This window comes from Arachis hypogaea, chromosome 13, assembly GCF_003086295.3.
Source record: "Arachis hypogaea cultivar Tifrunner chromosome 13, arahy.Tifrunner.gnm2.J5K5, whole genome shotgun sequence".
Lineage (NCBI taxonomy): Eukaryota > Viridiplantae > Streptophyta > Magnoliopsida > Fabales > Fabaceae > Arachis > Arachis hypogaea.
The window spans coordinates 111,657,387-111,675,850 of NC_092048.1; the positions used below are offsets into that span (position 1 = coordinate 111,657,387).

An 18,464-nucleotide genomic window follows, 5' to 3' on the forward strand; every position below is an offset into this window, starting at 1 on the left:
CTTGCCTTACTCATCAGTTTACGCCTTTGTCATAACACTCTGTAACTACCTTTGTCGCTTGAGAGGTCTGGAAGATCAAAGACACCCAAAATTTAGTAGATGGGGATTCCCGATGCCGTGGTTAATTCAGCCATTGAAAAAATCTATTGCAATCTTGATATATACGACTAGCATTAATCTTGTTAGCAAATGAGTTAGAACAAAAATGAGTTCTAGTTCCTGCGGTGAAAATACAAAAAAAAAAAGAAGAGTTTGAATAGCATATTTTCCATTAGTCAACCATGCAACAAGCGTTTGATCAACAGTTAATAGTTGAAGCATGGCATTGCACATGCTATATACAAATCATATACGAATCCATGGCAAATAACTTAATCCAATGTGTATTAGATGCTAAATATTAGTTCAGTTGCAATTCCTATCAACAAAGATTTTATATTGTCAAAATTCATATATATATATATATATATATATATATATATATATATATATATATATATATATATATATAAATATTTGGTTGCATGCTTATTGCTCTTATTAGGTAGATGAATGACTTTGTATATTCTATACAATGACTATGTATGCTATGGAAGGAACACTACAATGTTACACATAAAAAGAGAGAGGGATAAAAAATTTGAGTCAGACTAAGCAAGTGTAAATGAACCCCATAAGTCTATTACTACCAGCATTCAGTATTAAGGTTAGCCGAAACAAGTAGGCATTCTAGTGATAGAAATTCAAAAGGAGGAAAGTCCGAAGGATGTAAAATGTTCAGGAAAAGTGGGTACTAAAATCTGATTGAAAGTAGTGTGAAGAGGAAAGTAACGTTCACAAATACAGAGCCGGATAAACTAGCTACTCAAGATCCTAAGCGACTTCCAAAACCAAAAACATCAAAAGAGAATTTTTCAACAAATTTATGGATTCTAAACAATTCACTACACCCAGTGCTCCAAACCTATAAAATAAGAAGCAAGACACTGTTTTGAATACAACATAATCCAACAGAGCAAAAACAACCAAATTCATACATGCGATGAGGCTTGAACTAGAACAGCAGCAACTTCCGAACGGGCCCACGACGGAAGCTGGACGGTTAGGGTCATTCAACACAGATAAGACACGACTCCGCAACTTCGATCGTAGTGGGTTTCCAGTCGTGAACCTCCGCCACGGCAATACCTTCAGCGGCTGTATCCCTCTCACTGAAACCTAGATCTTCGTTTTTAGGGATAACATCTTCCGCAATACTTCACCCTCCATGGATGCAGCCCGACAGCGTTTCACTTTTTTCTTTTTTTCCATTCATAGAGTATAAAAAACCGTCTTCTTTGAATACCCAATTTTTGTTGGTGCCCGAAGCCCACCTCAATAGGTCCAGCACCAGTTTATGCGTACAAACACCCTTGGCTAACAGCTCAGCCACCTCTAATGCTAAGCAGGAGACAAGCCCTGCAACAAAAGAGCGACATGTCAATCTCATATTCATTCAGACAGAAAATCTATAAATCTGTATCAATTTAAATCTGTACCATAGATTGACCCATAACTTAAAATTTAAAAAATAACTATGTAAGTAAAATGGATCCGACTCCTCTAAAGTTATATTATCACTTTAGAGAAAAAATTACACCATTAATCACCTTGGATTAAGATAGTGGGGCTCACAAATAATAAATATTGCAAATTTAAAGGTGATTAAAACATTACTTTATTACTTTACTAGTATTGTCACTTTAAAGGATCTTTTTCCAAGTAAAATGACCTAAAATTTAAAAAATAACAACTTAAGTAAAACAATCTAAGTAAATAATTTAAATTTAAAAAGTAACAACCTAAGCAAATAATAATTTATATTTATAAATATAATTTTAAAAATTTCTAGTGACAACACCTAAACAAATAAATTTCCAAACTCAACGTATGAGCGTCACATCAGTATATGAACTCCCATTATTATTATTATTATTATTATTATTATTATTATTATTATTATTATTATTATTATTATTATTATTATTATTATATGAACTTCTATTTGTATTACTATTACTATAAAGATAACAGAAATTAATTAAAGAATGGGGAAAAAATGGTGATGTTTAAGTATATTGTTGCATGGCGTGTAATACTGGAATGTGGATATGCAAGTGGCAGGAAAAGCAAAACGCAGGAAACGTTTTGCCTGCATGAGAAATTCTGAAAGCTATTAGCATGCTGCAAAACACAGGATGCGTTTTGAAGGGGAATAGCTCCAACAAGTGAAACGTGTCCTTGTGCCCCCTGTATGCAAACCAAGACTGCTTTTTTGACTGCATTGGAGAAGCAAAACGGAAGATGCGTTTTGAAGGCTCCCCTGCTGCATGCACGACATGTGTTCAAGACATCAGTTCCAGGGGCTGTAAACGCGAGTGCAATGTAAAACGCAGGAAGAAAATTTTATAAAGTGAAAGGCTTGTTGAGAGAGAGGGGCAATGGTGAGGGGTACCCTTGGAGGCTTCCTGAGTGGTTTAGTGAGGAAGAAGAAGAGCAAAACGGGGCTGGTTAGAGTGAAGACCATTATTTGAAAAATGGTTCATGATTTTACTAAACATGAAGATCACATTATTGAATATTTGGATCATCCTCAATGGGTAAGTAAATTTTTTATTTTAATATATATTTATTTAAATTTTGTTTGTAATTAGTACTGTGGTTAGTAATATTACTATTACTAATATTATGTTATTATTTATTTCTCATAACTGTTTAATTTTTTTGGTAGTGTTATTATTATGTTATTATTATTATTGTTATTATTATTATTAATATTACATTATTATTTGTTTATAATAGTGGATATGACAATGAGAATAATTTAATAATATTTTTTAATAATAAATCAGATAGTGTACTAAGTTATTATTATTTGTTAGTGATTTGTTGTTATTTTTCATGATAATGATAATAATGCCGTACTCAACGGTTTTTTTAAACGATATTTGTTTAATTAAAAAAATTATTAATTGTTATTGTTATTGTTATTAAAAAAAATCAATATAATAAATAGTTATTGTTATGGTTATTATTGTTATATTTGAGTAATTATTATTATGATTGATATATTATTATTTGTTTATAATGCTGGTTTGTTATGTTAGTGTACTAAGTTATTATTATTTGTTAGTGATTTGTTGTTATTTTTCATGATAATGATAATAATGCTGTACTCAACGGTTTTTTTTAACAATGTTTGTTTAATTAAAAAAAATTATTAATTGTTATTGTTATTGTCATTAAAAAAATCAATATAATAAATAGTTATTGTTATGGTTATTATTGTTATATTTGAGTAATTATTATTATGATCGGTATATTATTATTTGTTTATAATACTGGTTATGATAGTGAGAATAACTTATAATACTACTGTTTAGTAAAAGGTTTTTTTAACACTGTTTGAAAAATTTTTTTTTACTAATTTTAATAGTTAGGTAGTATATTGTGATAATAAATAATATTATTTAATAACAGAATACTGTTTATTATTTGTGGTAATACTGTGTAGTGTATTAAGTTATTATTATTTTTTAGTGATTTGTTGTTATTATTATGATTAGTTTATTATTATTTGTTTACAATACTGGTTATTATGAGTAATCAATATTTATGAATTTTTAATAATTTATTATTATTTTTTAAGATAGTAATAATAATACTTAATAATTATTATTGCTAACTCTTTTTTTGAATAAATTATTAACTGATATTATTTAGAATTTTAATAGCTATCAATTTTCTTGTTGCAGGGTATCAGGAATTTGTTGCCCAGAAAACTTGATCCGCCAGATACCTTTAACGAGGTAGCTGCTGCGGCACTAGCATTGACTGGGTTTCAACTCATTTCGCGAGTCGGCGAAATGAGAGGTCATTCTGCACTACTGAGTGCTTTGGTAGAACGCTGGAGGCTGGAGACTCACACATTTCATCTTCCGGTCGGTGAGGTGACGGTAACGCTGGAAGATGTGAGCTATATTCTTGGTCTCCCAATTAATGGGGAGGCCGTTACAGGTGGATCAGACAGCAGTCACCAGTTTTTGGTGGAGAACTGCATTGCGTGTTTTGGTCGGGAGCCCGGTCCGCAAGATCACGTGTCGGGGAAGGTTAATATTGCATGGGTGCGATGGTGCAGAGACACCGAGAGGTGTGATACTCAGCAGTCTGTTGAGCGGTACGTCCGAGTGCACATTTTCTGCGTGCTCGGAACAGTTGTGTTTCCGGATAAGTCGACTACTTCGTTGAACTCGAAGTTTCTACCGCTACTTCGGGATTTCGACCACATTTCATCATACAGTTGGGGGGCAGCCTGTCTGGCACACCTGTACAGATCGTTGTGTCGTGCATCACGATACAGATGCAAAGAGATGGATGGCCCCCTGATATTGCTTTTTGTTTGGGCGTGGGAGCGTATGCCGCTCCTGGCACCAATACCCCGTGATCAGCTCGGCGATGTTGGTCCTTCCGCACCACCGCGCACCCAGTTGTTTGACTTGAATGAATGCCCTCAGGAGGAAGAGGATGTTTTGGGGGATGACGTTCAGCACTGTTATGACCTTGGTGGAGCGAGTGCTCCGGGGGTGACTGGTTCCTGGATATGTGACACTGGCAGTTCGAGCATGACAGATTTCGGGGGTCTGGATGCTGGTGTGTCTCAGGGTCATCCGTATAACTTACGGACACAGACTGCGCCTCCGGACAAATACACGCCGTCGTTGTATTCAAAGAAGGCGCCGAGGAAGTAGTCAGTTGCATTTTATGTTGTACTACTAGAGTTTAGTTTTGTTTTCATTGTCATATTTTGTATTCAGTATTTTATTCAGAATTGTATTATGACTTGGTAATGTTAAGTATTATTGTTGTTATATATTTAGCTTTGTGCTCGCATAAAAGACGTCCCGGATTATCCTGCTTAATTATTATTCAGTGTTTACCGCGTAGAATGAAAGTTAACAACATAGAAAGTTACATGACAAGTTTAAAATATTTATTGATTTAATAAGTGTTAACTAATTTAAAATAGAGGACCAGGTTACATAAAAGCCACATACAACTGTGAAGTAGGGGATAATAAAGTTACACAAAAGCTTAGCCACTAATGTCCTCCAGCGGAGCTTGGACCTGCGCGCTGAGGACACCGGCTGCGACTATTTCCCTCGCGTCCACAAACCGTACACCGGCGAGGACCATGAATATCCTGCGAATCCATCTCATTCAAGTAGCGGGTTGACTTCGGTCTTCCCTTTGTCGCGCGCCTCAATGTCCAGTTGGCGATCACCTTCGCTCCTTCGTATCTATCCCACGTAGATGGGTCACCCATCGGAACAAACTCACCTCTGTACACCTTGCAAATTTGAGACATCTTGTACACATCGTGCACGTACACTTGCCAATCAAGACGCTGGTTGGCGCAACATGCAAGCACGTGGCGACATGGAAGTCGCTCAACCTGGAAGTGGCCACAGTCGCAGTGTCGTTGCGCAAGATTAACAGTGTAAATGGTACCATCTTGCATTTCGCGGACCTCAAACATCTCGTTACGCCTGTCGAACCGGTTGACCACAATGTTTCCTGCACGTCGGAAGCTTTCTTCAACTCTCTTCGTTGCAAATTCTGAATACGTGAATCCGTTGCGGAGACGGTCATGAGCCTCAGTACTCTTCCGAGTGAACAACTCATTCAGCCGATAGAAAGTTGACTGGACAAGGGCAGTCACAGGAAGGTTGCGTGCACTCTTCAGGACAGAATTTATACACTCTACCAAGTTTGTTGTCATATGTCCCCAACGATGACCACCATCGAATGCCAACACCCATCTCTCAACACCGATCTCATCGCACCATTGAGTATATGCCTCACCCTGCTCTTTAAGCCTTTGGTAGTTTTTGTTGTACTCCTGCTCCGTCCTAGAATAGCCTGTTGAACAAACCATTTAATCATAAGTAGGTGCCACAAATTTACTATGAATAGAACCATAATAGCAAGTTGAAATACCTGTGTTGACCACGAGTTTATGCAAATATGGAGCCTTGAACCTCCTTAAGAAGTTGGATCCGATGTGCCTGATGCAGTACATGTGCCACGCCTTTGGTGGTGACCATGCACTGTTACTGCGAGCTATTGCAGCGTCGATGGAGGTATGGCGGTCAAAAATAATACCCACACCATCAATGGTAACAACATATCTCCGCAAATTGGTTAGAAAAAACTCCCACGCGTCTGCTGTCTCGCCCTCGACAATCGTAAATGCAATAGGCACAATGTTTTGATTCCCATCCTGTGCAACAGCTACCAGAAGTGCACCTTTATATTTTTCGTACAGGTGCGTGTCATCAACCTGCACTAGTGGCTTGTAGTGTCTGAATGCTACAATACACGGATAGAAGCTCCAAAAAATGCGGTGCAGAACTCTTACACCTTGAACCTCCTCACTCTCACGGTAAACGGGGAGCGTTTTAATTTGAACACGAGACCTTGGCATCTTCACTGTCATTGCTTTCAACCACACTGGCAGAGTCTCGTAAGAAACTTCCCAATCACCAAAAACTTTTGCAACAGCTTTCTGCTTTGCCAACCAAGCCTTGCGGTAACTCACAGTGTAGTTGAACCTGCCTTGAACTTCTGCAATAACGGACTTTACCTTTATCGAGAGGTCTACTTCGACCAACGGCCTAATGGCATCTGCAATTGTGTCTGAGTCCAACTTGGCATGATCTTGTGAAATCGTGCCCATGGTGCACGTGTGCTTCCCATTGTATCTCCTGATCTCCCAACAAGCTTTTTTTCGAATCAAGCTAGCTCGGATAAGCCAGTCGCACCCTGCACCATACCCCTTGCATTTCGCATAGAATGACTGCGGCTCAGACTTATACACAGTGTAATCAACTCCTCTAGAGATGGTGTAGCTTTTGATTGCAGATATCACTGACTCTCTCGAACCAAATTCCATTCCGACACTAAACTCGCCATCTTCCGCCGCAACGTTGCCTTCACCTACGACGTGCGCACCAGCATCAGTTTCAGACAAGGAAAATGATTTAAGCACTACAGAAAACTTGAGTTAATAATCATAACATACCTGTATTCACATATTCAGGAAATTCCGGGGCATGCATGGCTTTGAGATCTAGAGTCCGCATAAAAGACGGAACACCAAACGGGTGTTGGCTTACAACGGCATTCGCTTCATTTTGCACCGCCGGATTGCCTGCCAAGTCTCCGTCATCGTTTTCGTCATCGACTTCATAGTTAGCTTCGAATTCCTCTTTGTTATCATTATTATCTTCTTCCCAATCTATATCCTCGAGCTCATCAACATTGACCTCCTCGCCGACTGTACTCATCCCCGACTGCTGTTCAAACTCAACGTACAGCTCTATCATCGACACTTGAGATCGGGTTTGTTGATAAATATAAAACATCTGCTGCATACTGGCATCGTCAGTGATGGCCATTATTTGAAACTGTATTAGCCCACCAAATACTTGCACAGGACTTCTGTATAAAAGATTGCTCACCCTTTTCAAAATGTGGCTTTGAATGTTATTACAAAGACCATTTTGCAACTCGACAAAACTCATGGTACATGGAATGACAAATGACAATGGACATTCACAAACAAAGGTCACTCCTTCATGTGTGTTTGTTATAACCTCACCGTTATAATATACTCGCAAGTTTGCAACACCTTCCATAACTTCAGCCTCAACTAACTCTATTTTTTTGACACAGTTATTTGCCAAAAAAACACCCTATTGAGGACTTTATGAAAGAAAAACCAAGAGGAGAAGTGAAGATGAAGAAAAACAAAACCGGACTTCGTATTTATAGGCAAACTTGTGGATTTAAATATTATTATGTGCACAAAACGCAGATTGCATTTTTGGACTTCCAAAAAAAGTTTCTGACACTAACAAAACTGTGGGTTTCAAAAAAAAAATTCAGTCTTTTCAGGTGCAAAAACGCAAGGTGCGTTTTTTTAAAAGCCAACTAAAAAGAAATTAAAAAAATTTAAAAAGCCAAAACGTAAGCTATGTTTATTTTATTTTAAAATTAAAAAATATTTAACAAATATAAAACGTAAGTCACGTTTTGTCTCTGACCCATAGCAGTGCAATATTTTGCATTTCTTCCATTTCATGGCGATACACACAGCTTCTTTCTATAAGCAAAAAAATCAGCCTAAAGATAAAGATAAAAATAAAAATAAAGATTATTATAAAAATAAAGATAAAAATAAATATAAAAATGTAATAATTTTCTATGTGAAATACTATAATGGTAACGATGTTGGCTAGAAATTTTTGGGGCTAATCAAATGAAAATTTGTATCCTATATTTCTATGCTGTGATGTAAGATTAGGATTTGGGAATTGGGAGTGCAAAGGGACTGGCGTGAACGAAACTATGAAAGAAACGGATCACTTGTTTGTCACTCTTTTTTTTTTTTTTTTAATTATTAATGCATAAACTTTTAATTAAATAATAAATAAAAAAAAAAAATATCTTCGGGGTTCAGAGTCTCTATTTATACTGCTCAATCATCTTGTTGAATATCTCTCCCGTCACTGAGTTGCATCACTGAGGAAGGTAATACTCAAACATCAATTTTTTCAATTGGTCAAGCCACTTTTTTTATTTTGTCACCTATTTATCCTTTTTAATATATTTGAAAATTTAATTTTACGAATTTTCATGGCTGTAATTCGAAATTATCCTCATTGCCTCTTATCCCCAATCCCATTATAAAGAGTGAGAGCTCAAACTGATCTAGGGTTTTAAGGTTTTTGTGTGTTTGTTTGTCTTTCTGATTGGAAAATTCATTAGGTCCCAATTTAGGGGTTCGGGAAATGGCACGGTTTGTTCTGCCATCAAAGACTCTGGCTTTTTCGAAGAGGAGCCTATTGGGTTTGATCTCCCCTGTTCCTGTGATTATCCACACATATCTTCAGTTGCTTTGTTTTTCACCGATTCTATGTCCTTATAAGCTTTCAATAATAATAATAATAATAATAATAATAATAATAATAATAATAATACATAAATAAATAAATAAATAAATAAATAAATAATAATTTTGAAACTTTCTCTGTGAAGCTTATGCTCCATTCTTTTACCTGGGACTATCTTTCCTTACATGGAATATGGATTATGGATGAATGCCACCTGGGTGAATCTCACTTTGTTGTGGAAGTGTAGATTGAATATCATGGTCTTATTCTAGTTTGGTTGCACTTATATGGTGATTTTATCTTCGTTTTTGCAGCTTCAGCTCAATTGTTCCGTTAATTGTTTTCAGAATACAGCAAAAAGTACTATCAGATTGAGGCATTTCCTTGCACCAGAGGTTTCTTTCTGTTTTCTGCATTTTCATACGTCACATCATTTTCAATTCTCTTGCGTTTTATTTTTTAAAAGTTGAGATTTTTATCTTGTCTCAAGATTGTAACGAGCTGTTCATGTGACTATTACAGGTCAATCTGCGAAGGAAGTGTTGCCCATTTTCCCCCTCAGAATCAGTAAGTTAATGTATTTTATTTAAACACTATATTCTACTTTCCTGAATGTTTCTACAGGTCATTATCAGAAGGTTAAGAATTGTTTGCTTGCTCAATTAACTGAGATTGTACATTATTGTAATTTGTACAGAGGATCAAGCAAGTCAGCAAGAGGCAAATTTGTTCGGTTGCCACAGAGGACTTGGCAAAGGAAGTTGAAGAACCTAAAATGGAGACACCGAAAGAAATATTCTTAAAGGATTACAAAATGCCTGATTATTATTTTGATACTGTAAGTATGCAATAGTTATTTGATTGTGTTTCACACGTTCTTGGTTAATTTTCAAAATAGTCTTTGTTTTTAATGTCTTCATGTGTTATGCTGTTACATGTTACCACTACAGGTGGCTCTGAAATTTTCCTTAGGAGAGGAGAGGACAATAGTTACCTCTAAAATTACTGTGTTTCCTCGTGTTGAAGGTTAGCTCATCATGGGTCCTTTCTTGATCATGTTTATTAATAAGAATATGTACATTGTCAATTTTCATAGCTTGTAATTGGTCTTTCTGTTCAACAGGTTCTTCTGCTCCACTAGTTTTAGATGGACAAGATTTATCTTTAGTGTCAATTCAGGTTAATGGCAAAGCTTTGAAGAAGGTATGCATTTATTTTGATTACTAACTACTATTGTGGTCACTTGCTGTTGGTTAGGACTGATGGTCAGAGTATTGTCTAGCATTGTTTTAAATGTGATCTCTTATATTTATATGCAGGAGGAAGATTATCGGTTGGATGCACGCCATCTAACAATCCTTTCCCCTCCTAGTGGTAGATATGATCTTGAAATCGTTACAGAGATCTACCCCCAGAATAACACATCATTGGAGGTAAATAAGATCTTCCATGCTTATGAATTTATTTGCTTCGTTGATTATAAGCTCCCTTTCTTTCTTTCTTTCTTTCTTTCTTTCTTTCTCTTTTCCCCCCGTATTTTTATTCATGATATCGAGTTTGAGTACTTACCATGTGTTTGGCTTCCTCTAGGGGCTTTACAAGTCATCTGGCAATTTCTGTACTCAATGTGAGGCTGAAGGCTTCCGTAAGATTACATTCTATCAGGTTGGCATCTTTAGAGGAATTAATATGCCAAGCTGGTTTATTTATTTGTTTGTTTTTTTATATATTTATAGAACTAAATTTTATTATAAACTTAATGACTATCAACCAACAGGATCGCCCAGATATAATGGCAAAATATACAGTTCGTATTGAGGCAGACAAATTGCTATATCCAGTGTTATTGTCTAATGGAAATCTGCTTGAAGAAGGTGACTTGGAGGTAAGCTTTTATTGAGCAGCATATTAAGACAACTATTTAAATGTTTGCTAATCATTATACTCTTCGTGCATATTATTTATGCTCAACTGCAGAATGGCAAGCATTATGCTGTTTGGGAGGACCCCTTCAAGAAACCTTGCTATTTGTTTGCCTTGGTTGCTGGGCAATTACAGAGCAGAGATGACATGTTTATTACCCATTCAGGGAGGAAGGTCTCCCTTAGAATCTGGACCCCTGCAGATGACCTGCCTAAGACTGCGCATGCCATGTATTCTCTGAAAGCTGCTATGAAGTGGGATGAAGATGTGAGTATTAGTTTTATTTCAAATTTGTTTGTTTCTATGTATTACTTCTATTGATATTATGCATTGTTTGGGAATCTTAAGAATTTTGTTGTGTTATATTTGCAAACAGGTTTTTGGACTTGAATATGACCTGGATCTCTTTAACGTTGTTGCTGTCCCAGATTTTAACATGTAATTTATAACATCCCTTTTTTTGCTGTGAAATTTGAATAATCAGATCAGATCTGAACTTAAACCTATTTTGCCCTTGTATTTTATGAGAAGAGTATAGGAAAGTAATCTGGTGTACATTTTGCATTGGACAGGGGAGCCATGGAAAACAAGAGCTTGAATGTATGCTCACTTCTGTTCTCATTATCTTGGTTGGTTATCTTCTCACTTTTGACATTATAGTATTTTTCCCCTCTTAAAAATTATCTGTAGATCTTCAATTCCAAGCTTGTACTGGCTTCTCCTGAAACGGCAAGTGATGCAGATTATGCTGCAATATTGGGAGTTATTGGCCATGAGGTTTGTCACTATTCTAAATTAACAATTCTGGAAAGTCATTTAACTTATACCATGGTTGTGACTAGTGCTCGTTTCTTGTCTGTTATCGCAGTATTTCCACAACTGGACTGGCAACAGGTAGAATTGCATACTACAGATTATCCCTTGGAACTTAGGATTTCATATACTTATTCCCATTCGTAATTTTTCTGACTTATTTAAAACTCCTACTTCAATTCTGACTTCCATGAACTTATGTTTTAGTGAGAACACTTCTGATGTTTGTTACCAAGTCTTTGCAGTTTCTATCATTCCATTGCTTTAGTTACTTTTGGACATAGAATAAGAATTTCATTTGGTAATGATATCAGAGTGACATGTCGCGACTGGTTCCAGCTTAGTTTGAAGGAAGGTCTTACTGTTTTCCGTGATCAGGTACTGCTATGCCTGGGTACCAAAATTTGAGAGATGAACTTACTTTTCTTATGTTGTATTTTTAATGCATTAGGATGCTTTAATTGTTGGCAGGAATTTTCATCTGACATGGGAAGTCGAACTGTAAAGCGGGTTGCTGATGTTTCTAAACTTAGGAATTACCAGTTTCCACAGGTTATTTCTCCCTTTCTTTCTGTATTTCTGACCTGTTACTTTGTGCAACTGTTGCAGTGACAGTGATGCCTTCTGTGTTTTGTTACTTTAAATCTTAACTACTACTTGTATAAGTTGTAATGTATAATTAACATGATGTTAGGATATATTATGATACTTGAACTCTGAATATCCAGGATGCAGGTCCCATGGCTCACCCAGTGAGGCCACACTCTTACATCAAGGTCAGAATTTAAAAACCCTTTCCTCATCCATTTGTACAAAACTTAATTTCTGTTTCCACTGTGTATTTTGTGTTCATATTTTTCTTATTCCTTGACAGATGGACAACTTCTACACTGGCAAGTTTCTTTCCATTTAGAACTTCTGGTTTGATTCAAGATCATATTTGAAAATTGAAATTTTACTATCTTCTATATGATAACTGCTTTCCTGCCACTGGTATATGGCATCTTTTTGACAACCTTCTTTGAATCAATCTTTGATGTGGCCCTATCAACAATGTCAAATGCAGTGACGGTATGTGTCACATTATCCAATAACTACTTTTTACCCTGCTATATCCATTTGTCCTTATTTAAGTATCATATTGTTTATCATGATATATTTACTCTTTCTGCAGGTCTATGAAAAGGTTTGACATCTACCACCAAAAATTTCAAATCCATTCACGTCCATGTGGCTTTTGGGCAGTTTGTTCTTACAATCTTATGTATCAGGGGGCTGAAGTTGTCAGAATGTACAAAACATTACTGGGAAGTCAAGGGTTCCGGAAGGTAACAATGCTTGCTTATCCCATGCCTCTTTAAATCTTGTTATAGGCAACACAAAGTAGCTAATTTTGATATTATGTTTTAGGGCATGGATCTTTACTTTAAGAGACATGATGGACAAGCTGTTACATGTGAAGACTTTTTTGCGGCCATGAGAGATGCAAATGATGCAGATTTTGCAAATTTCTTACTATGGTTTGTATTTCATTTTGACTTGTTTTCTGCATTTTCATGTTAATTTCATATTAACTTACCAACAAACATGCAGGTACTCTCAAGCTGGGACCCCTAGTGTCAAAGTTAATACTTCTTACAATTCTGAAGCACATACTTTCTCTTTGAAGTTTAGGTACACAAGCTTCATCTTTTCATTTATCCTTTTTGATTGGGTAGTTTACAGGTACTTAGTTTTTTGTTTTTATTTTGGGTAACTTATCCCTGATATTATGTTTGATGTGGCAGCCAAGAGATACCACCAACCCCAGGGCAACCAGTTAAGGAACCAATGTTCATTCCCATTGCACTAGGCTTGCTTGATTCAACTGGCAAGGACATTCCTCTTTCAACTATTTATCATGAAGGGACGCTGCAATCTGTTTCAAGCAATAATCAACCGGTCTTCAATACGGTTCTTAGAGTCACCAAGGTTGTTAAGAAATTTCATTTCTTTTTTGTATTTCTTGCTAACTCATGTTTTAAGCTGATGTGTTGAGCCTGTTACATCTGTCAGGCGGACTTTTTTGCATATATAAATATATTGAACCTTTTTCGTCAACGGGAAACAGATGGAAACTTCCATTGAAAAAATATTATAGATAATCCAAACAACAGACCCCCCCCCCTTCTCTTTTCCTGTTAGTGCATGGCACAGGCCAATGAATTCAGGGTCAATCACTATTTTGTTACCCTTATGTATGGAAATATTTGAAATAAATTATAAAAATGTTACACAAAAAGAAAAATGCAGTGTTTTCAATCAACCTTTATTTTGCTTAACATAGATCCTTATAATGGTTGGCATCTATTAAGATGGAATAGGATGGGAAGCATGGTAGTGCTTTTTCTTTTCCATAGTATTTGATAAGTTTATTGATGAATATTTTTTTATGCTGCAGAAAGAAGAAGAGTTTGTCTTCACTGATATATTTGAGAGGCCTGTTCCATCTTTGTTAAGGGGATACAGTGCTCCTGTACGTCTTGAATCTGATCTCACAGATGATGATCTGTTTTTCCTTCTAGCTAACGATTCAGATGAATTCAACTGGTTTGTCTTTTTCAAAATGCACCTTTTTTTTTCCTTTTTCGATTTCATAACATAAAAAATCTAATTATGGGCTTACTGTATGTGATTTAGCTGGGAGGCTGGGCAAATTTTGGCACGTAAACTGATGCTAAACTTGGTTAACGATTTGCAACATAACAAAGCATTGGTTCTGAACCCCAAGTTTGTGGAGGGATTCAAGCGTATTCTATGTGACTCTAGCCTGGACAAAGTATGTTAAGATTATTCATTTGTATATCTTTCAACCTTGTCTTTTTATCGAGGAAGTGTTTATCATTTTGATGCCTTGATTGGACATGATGTTGTTTGATTATCAGGAATTTGTGGCAAAGGCAATTACCCTGCCAGGTGAGGGAGAAATAATGGATTTGATGGAAGTTGCAGATCCTGATGCTGTTCATGCCGTTCGAACCTTCATTAGGAAGCAGCTTGCAAGTGAACTGAGAGCAGAGTTCCTCAGCACTGTATGCCCTTGAGCCTGGAGCTGCCTTGAATTTATATTTTGTACTCTTCCCTGTTTGAATCTCTTAGTAACGTACACAATTGTCAACCTTTTTGCAGGTGCAAAATAATAGGAGCTCAGGAGAATATGTGTTTGATCATCCAAACATGGCCAGACGTGCTCTCAAGAATGTTGCTCTTGGTATGACACTATACCTTTTCTTTTATATATAAGATGCATTTACATGCGTTCTTGTGGTAATTCATCTCAACTTTTCCCCCCTCTCTTTATTCTATTTGATAGCTTATCTTGCATGTCTTGAGGATCAAGAATACACTGACCTAGCACTACATGAGTATAAAACTGCTACAAATATGACTGAGCAGTTTGCAGCCCTGGCTGCCATAGCCCAGAACCCTGGTAAAACCCGTGATGATATTCTTCATGACTTCTATGGCAAGTGGCAACATGACTTCTTGGTAAGCGTCCATCTCTATATCTATAACTGTTGTTGGAAATAAATCTTGTTTTTTCGGTTGTTCATAGTGGTTTTTTCCCTTGTCGACAATATATGTGTTGGAAATAAATCTTGCCCCCTTTTTTGAAATTTTTATATATGTGTTATAAATTGTAACTTCCTATGGTGATATGATGCCTGATAAACTTGCACTTTGACAATTCCAAAACCAAATTCTATCTTGGTTCCCTGACTGCTAATGCAATTTCTTATGTTTTCAGACACAAATGTATGCAGTTCTATTTTCTATCTATATTTTGTGCTGTGATGTGGTGGATATTCTATTTTAATATTTTGAACTTGGTGTTTGTATCCAGGTGGTGAACAAATGGTTTGCCCTTCAAGCAATGTCTGATGTTCCCAGTAATGTTGCGAATGTGCGGGAACTGATAAACCACCCTGCGTTTGATCTGCGCAATCCCAACAAAGTGTACTCCCTCATTGGAGGGTTCTGTGGTTCTCCGGTGAACTTCCATGCAAAGGATGGATCAGGCTACGAGTTCTTGGGAGAAATTGTTGTGCAACTTGACAAAATTAATCCTCAGGTTTTTCACATGAGCCATCTTTGAATCATGAATTCTTTTATTAATGCGTCATCCATCAGTTACATGATCCCTTGCATAATCCTTTTTCCTTTTTGTGTTAGGTTGCGTCACGAATGGTATCAGCCTTCTCAAGATGGAGGCGTTTTGATGAGAACAGACAAAAACTGGCCAAGGTATGAGTAATGACATTTAATTTTTTCTTTCTGTATTAAGTTTAATAGCTGTTATACTTTGAATTAGAATTTATTTTTGATGCACTCTCAGTGTAAAGCAGTTTTACACGTATATCCAATTACGTAATGTTATATAAGGAAAAATAACGATCATTTTACACTGACTGCTTAAATGTTATCTAAGAGAGTAGATGTGATTAGACGACTGTGTAGAATGTTTTTCACCGTCAATGCATTAAAATTAAACTCTGAATTATATCATAAATATCTGGGTTTTGAATTGCCTCAAAAATTGTGGTGGTTTTTGCAGGCCCAGCTGGAGAAGATCATGTCCGTTAATGGATTGTCTGAGAATGTGTTTGAGATTGCTTCCAAAAGCTTAGCTGCTTAAGTTACCTGAAAGTGTTAATCACTTGACTGGTATTAAAAACCGCCAAGCTCCTTTTATTTATAAAGGTTTCTAGGCACATGCAAATGAGCAATCTTTTGGACGATTCTGAATAACCTCGTTATCTTTTTTCAAGCATGCCATGCTTACTTTTCTCTTGTAGTGACTCGATTCCGTCGTCGATTTCAGATAGTACATATTAACACTATGTGCAATAAATGGAGGAAAAAAATTACAAGGTTATCTCGGTTTTATAAAGTAGGTTATTTATCGTTTCCTATTTAAATTTGGCATGTTGCCATCTTTTGCTTTCAGGTTCGGTATTTTAATAATGATTTGAGAATTGTGATTAACCTTTGTTTTATGGCCCTTCCTAGTCGATGATAGTGATGATACCAATGCAGCAGGCTATTTTGGTAGCATTGATATTTGTTGAATTATTATTTAAACTCATCATAATCCAGAATTAAATGGTGAACTAGGCAAGGTTAAAAAAAAAAAAACAAAACGTCGTTTAGTCAATAAAATGTAAACCTAATAGTAATAGAAGTTTCTAACTCATGAAAATCTATGATCAAATGGGCCTTGTTAAGCAATTTGTTTCAGAGAAAAAAACCTGCTTCAGTGAGTTAGTTTAGTCATTATTGTTTTCTTACAAATGTTAGGGTAATATATTTTATATTTATCTTGTATTTAAGTTAATATTTGTTAATTATTTTTTATCTATTTTACTAAGTATTGGTTCTCTGTTATTTTCCGATAATCATGATGCTGGCTTAGTATGTTGGCTTTACCCTCTGGCCTCTGCAATCTAGATTGCATATACATATCCGTTATACGTGTAGAAACAACCTTAAGTGGATAAAGACATAAAGTCAAGCTGGAGGCTGGTATTTTTTTTCTTTCTTATTGTAGTGCAAGTGTGCGAGTCAATCATAGTGGTAGTCTGGTAGACTTGTGCGTTTAAAAGCCAATGCCAAACCTACCTACCCGGGGCCATAATTTATTTACACTTTTTTGCTCCCTCAAAATTGATAATTCAGATGTCATGGGACAGTGAAATAATGATTTATAAAGCGGTACGTTATGCTTGTTACGTGATCTTAATTCCACAAATTGATTTTATCAATCATTTGGATATAAAAAGTTAATTTTTCACCGTTAAAGAAAAATATGATAATGTTTCAGTAAAAGTTATGACTTACTAATGGTATATTTCTGTGTAGTTTTCGGCTATTTTTTTTATATTAATTAAATGTGTGTAATGCATTATTATTATTATTATTGAAAGTTTGGGGTTTTTTTTTTATTTTGATATGGTGTGTTTTTTTAAAATTGATATTAATTAAATAAGACAGTCCGATTTATTTGAAGAGGAAAACAAACCACAAATTGAAAGGTTGAATTTGTACTCTTAAATTTTTTTTTTTATTGTCAAAAACGCAAATTGAATGATCCAATTTTAATATTAAAAATGTTCTAATTTTCAAAAACACAAATCGAACTGTTTTTGTTAAAAAAGTTAAAAAATATAAATAAATCGGTACCAATTTGTTAACTCCAGAGTAATATAAATTTCATATCTTCTCACATCATTTTGTGATACACATTCACTGATCCACATATAACATAGGAAAAATAATAAGTGGTAGTTTTCTTCTGTTTTTTTTTTTTCCTCCGAAACTACCAAACAATGTCACTAGGATCTTAAAAGAGCAAAAATGAATGTTTCATACTTTCATCTTTCGCCTATTGCATAAAGGCAAGCTATTGATTCTATTAATGATGAGATGATAAGGGCAATGATAAGATTTTTTTTTTTTTTTTTTGGGGCATAGCATCAGGTATTGGCTTAATGAAGAAATTTTTTATTGGTGAAAAGGCTTAATTAAGATTTAAACGTTGTTAGCATGTGAGTTAGTATTGTTTTTATACTACTCACAATTATATTAATAATTGTGTAGAGCCTTAACTATCCATTTTCTAGCCCTTTGTTTGCGTTCCAACAAGTCAAACAAAAAGGATAGAGTCGTAAAGAAAAATGAATTACTAGAATACTAGCA

The 18,464-nt window shown here is 35.6% G+C and overlaps 1 protein-coding gene across 1 annotated transcript; it reads left to right on the plus strand.

Annotated features, from left to right (window-relative positions):
- Nucleotides 1-8,736: 8,736 nt before the first annotated feature.
- LOC112732691 (puromycin-sensitive aminopeptidase) lies at nucleotides 8,737-16,644 on the plus strand. The gene is made up of 32 exons (XM_025781439.3): nucleotides 8,737-8,969; nucleotides 9,308-9,388; nucleotides 9,516-9,560; nucleotides 9,691-9,831; nucleotides 9,944-10,019; nucleotides 10,117-10,196; nucleotides 10,313-10,426; nucleotides 10,584-10,658; nucleotides 10,771-10,878; nucleotides 10,971-11,183; nucleotides 11,293-11,354; nucleotides 11,489-11,516; nucleotides 11,607-11,693; nucleotides 11,785-11,810; nucleotides 12,044-12,107; nucleotides 12,201-12,281; nucleotides 12,458-12,505; nucleotides 12,604-12,622; nucleotides 12,796-12,800; nucleotides 12,904-12,915; nucleotides 13,001-13,057; nucleotides 13,140-13,249; nucleotides 13,323-13,403; nucleotides 13,517-13,700; nucleotides 14,170-14,318; nucleotides 14,409-14,547; nucleotides 14,654-14,800; nucleotides 14,898-14,979; nucleotides 15,082-15,257; nucleotides 15,613-15,840; nucleotides 15,942-16,013; nucleotides 16,324-16,644. The coding sequence occupies exons 1-32, from the start codon at nucleotides 8,892-8,894 to the stop codon at nucleotides 16,402-16,404; spliced, it is 2,949 nt and encodes a 982-aa protein (XP_025637224.1). The 5' UTR covers nucleotides 8,737-8,891; the 3' UTR covers nucleotides 16,405-16,644.
- Nucleotides 16,645-18,464: the final 1,820 nt, after the last annotated feature.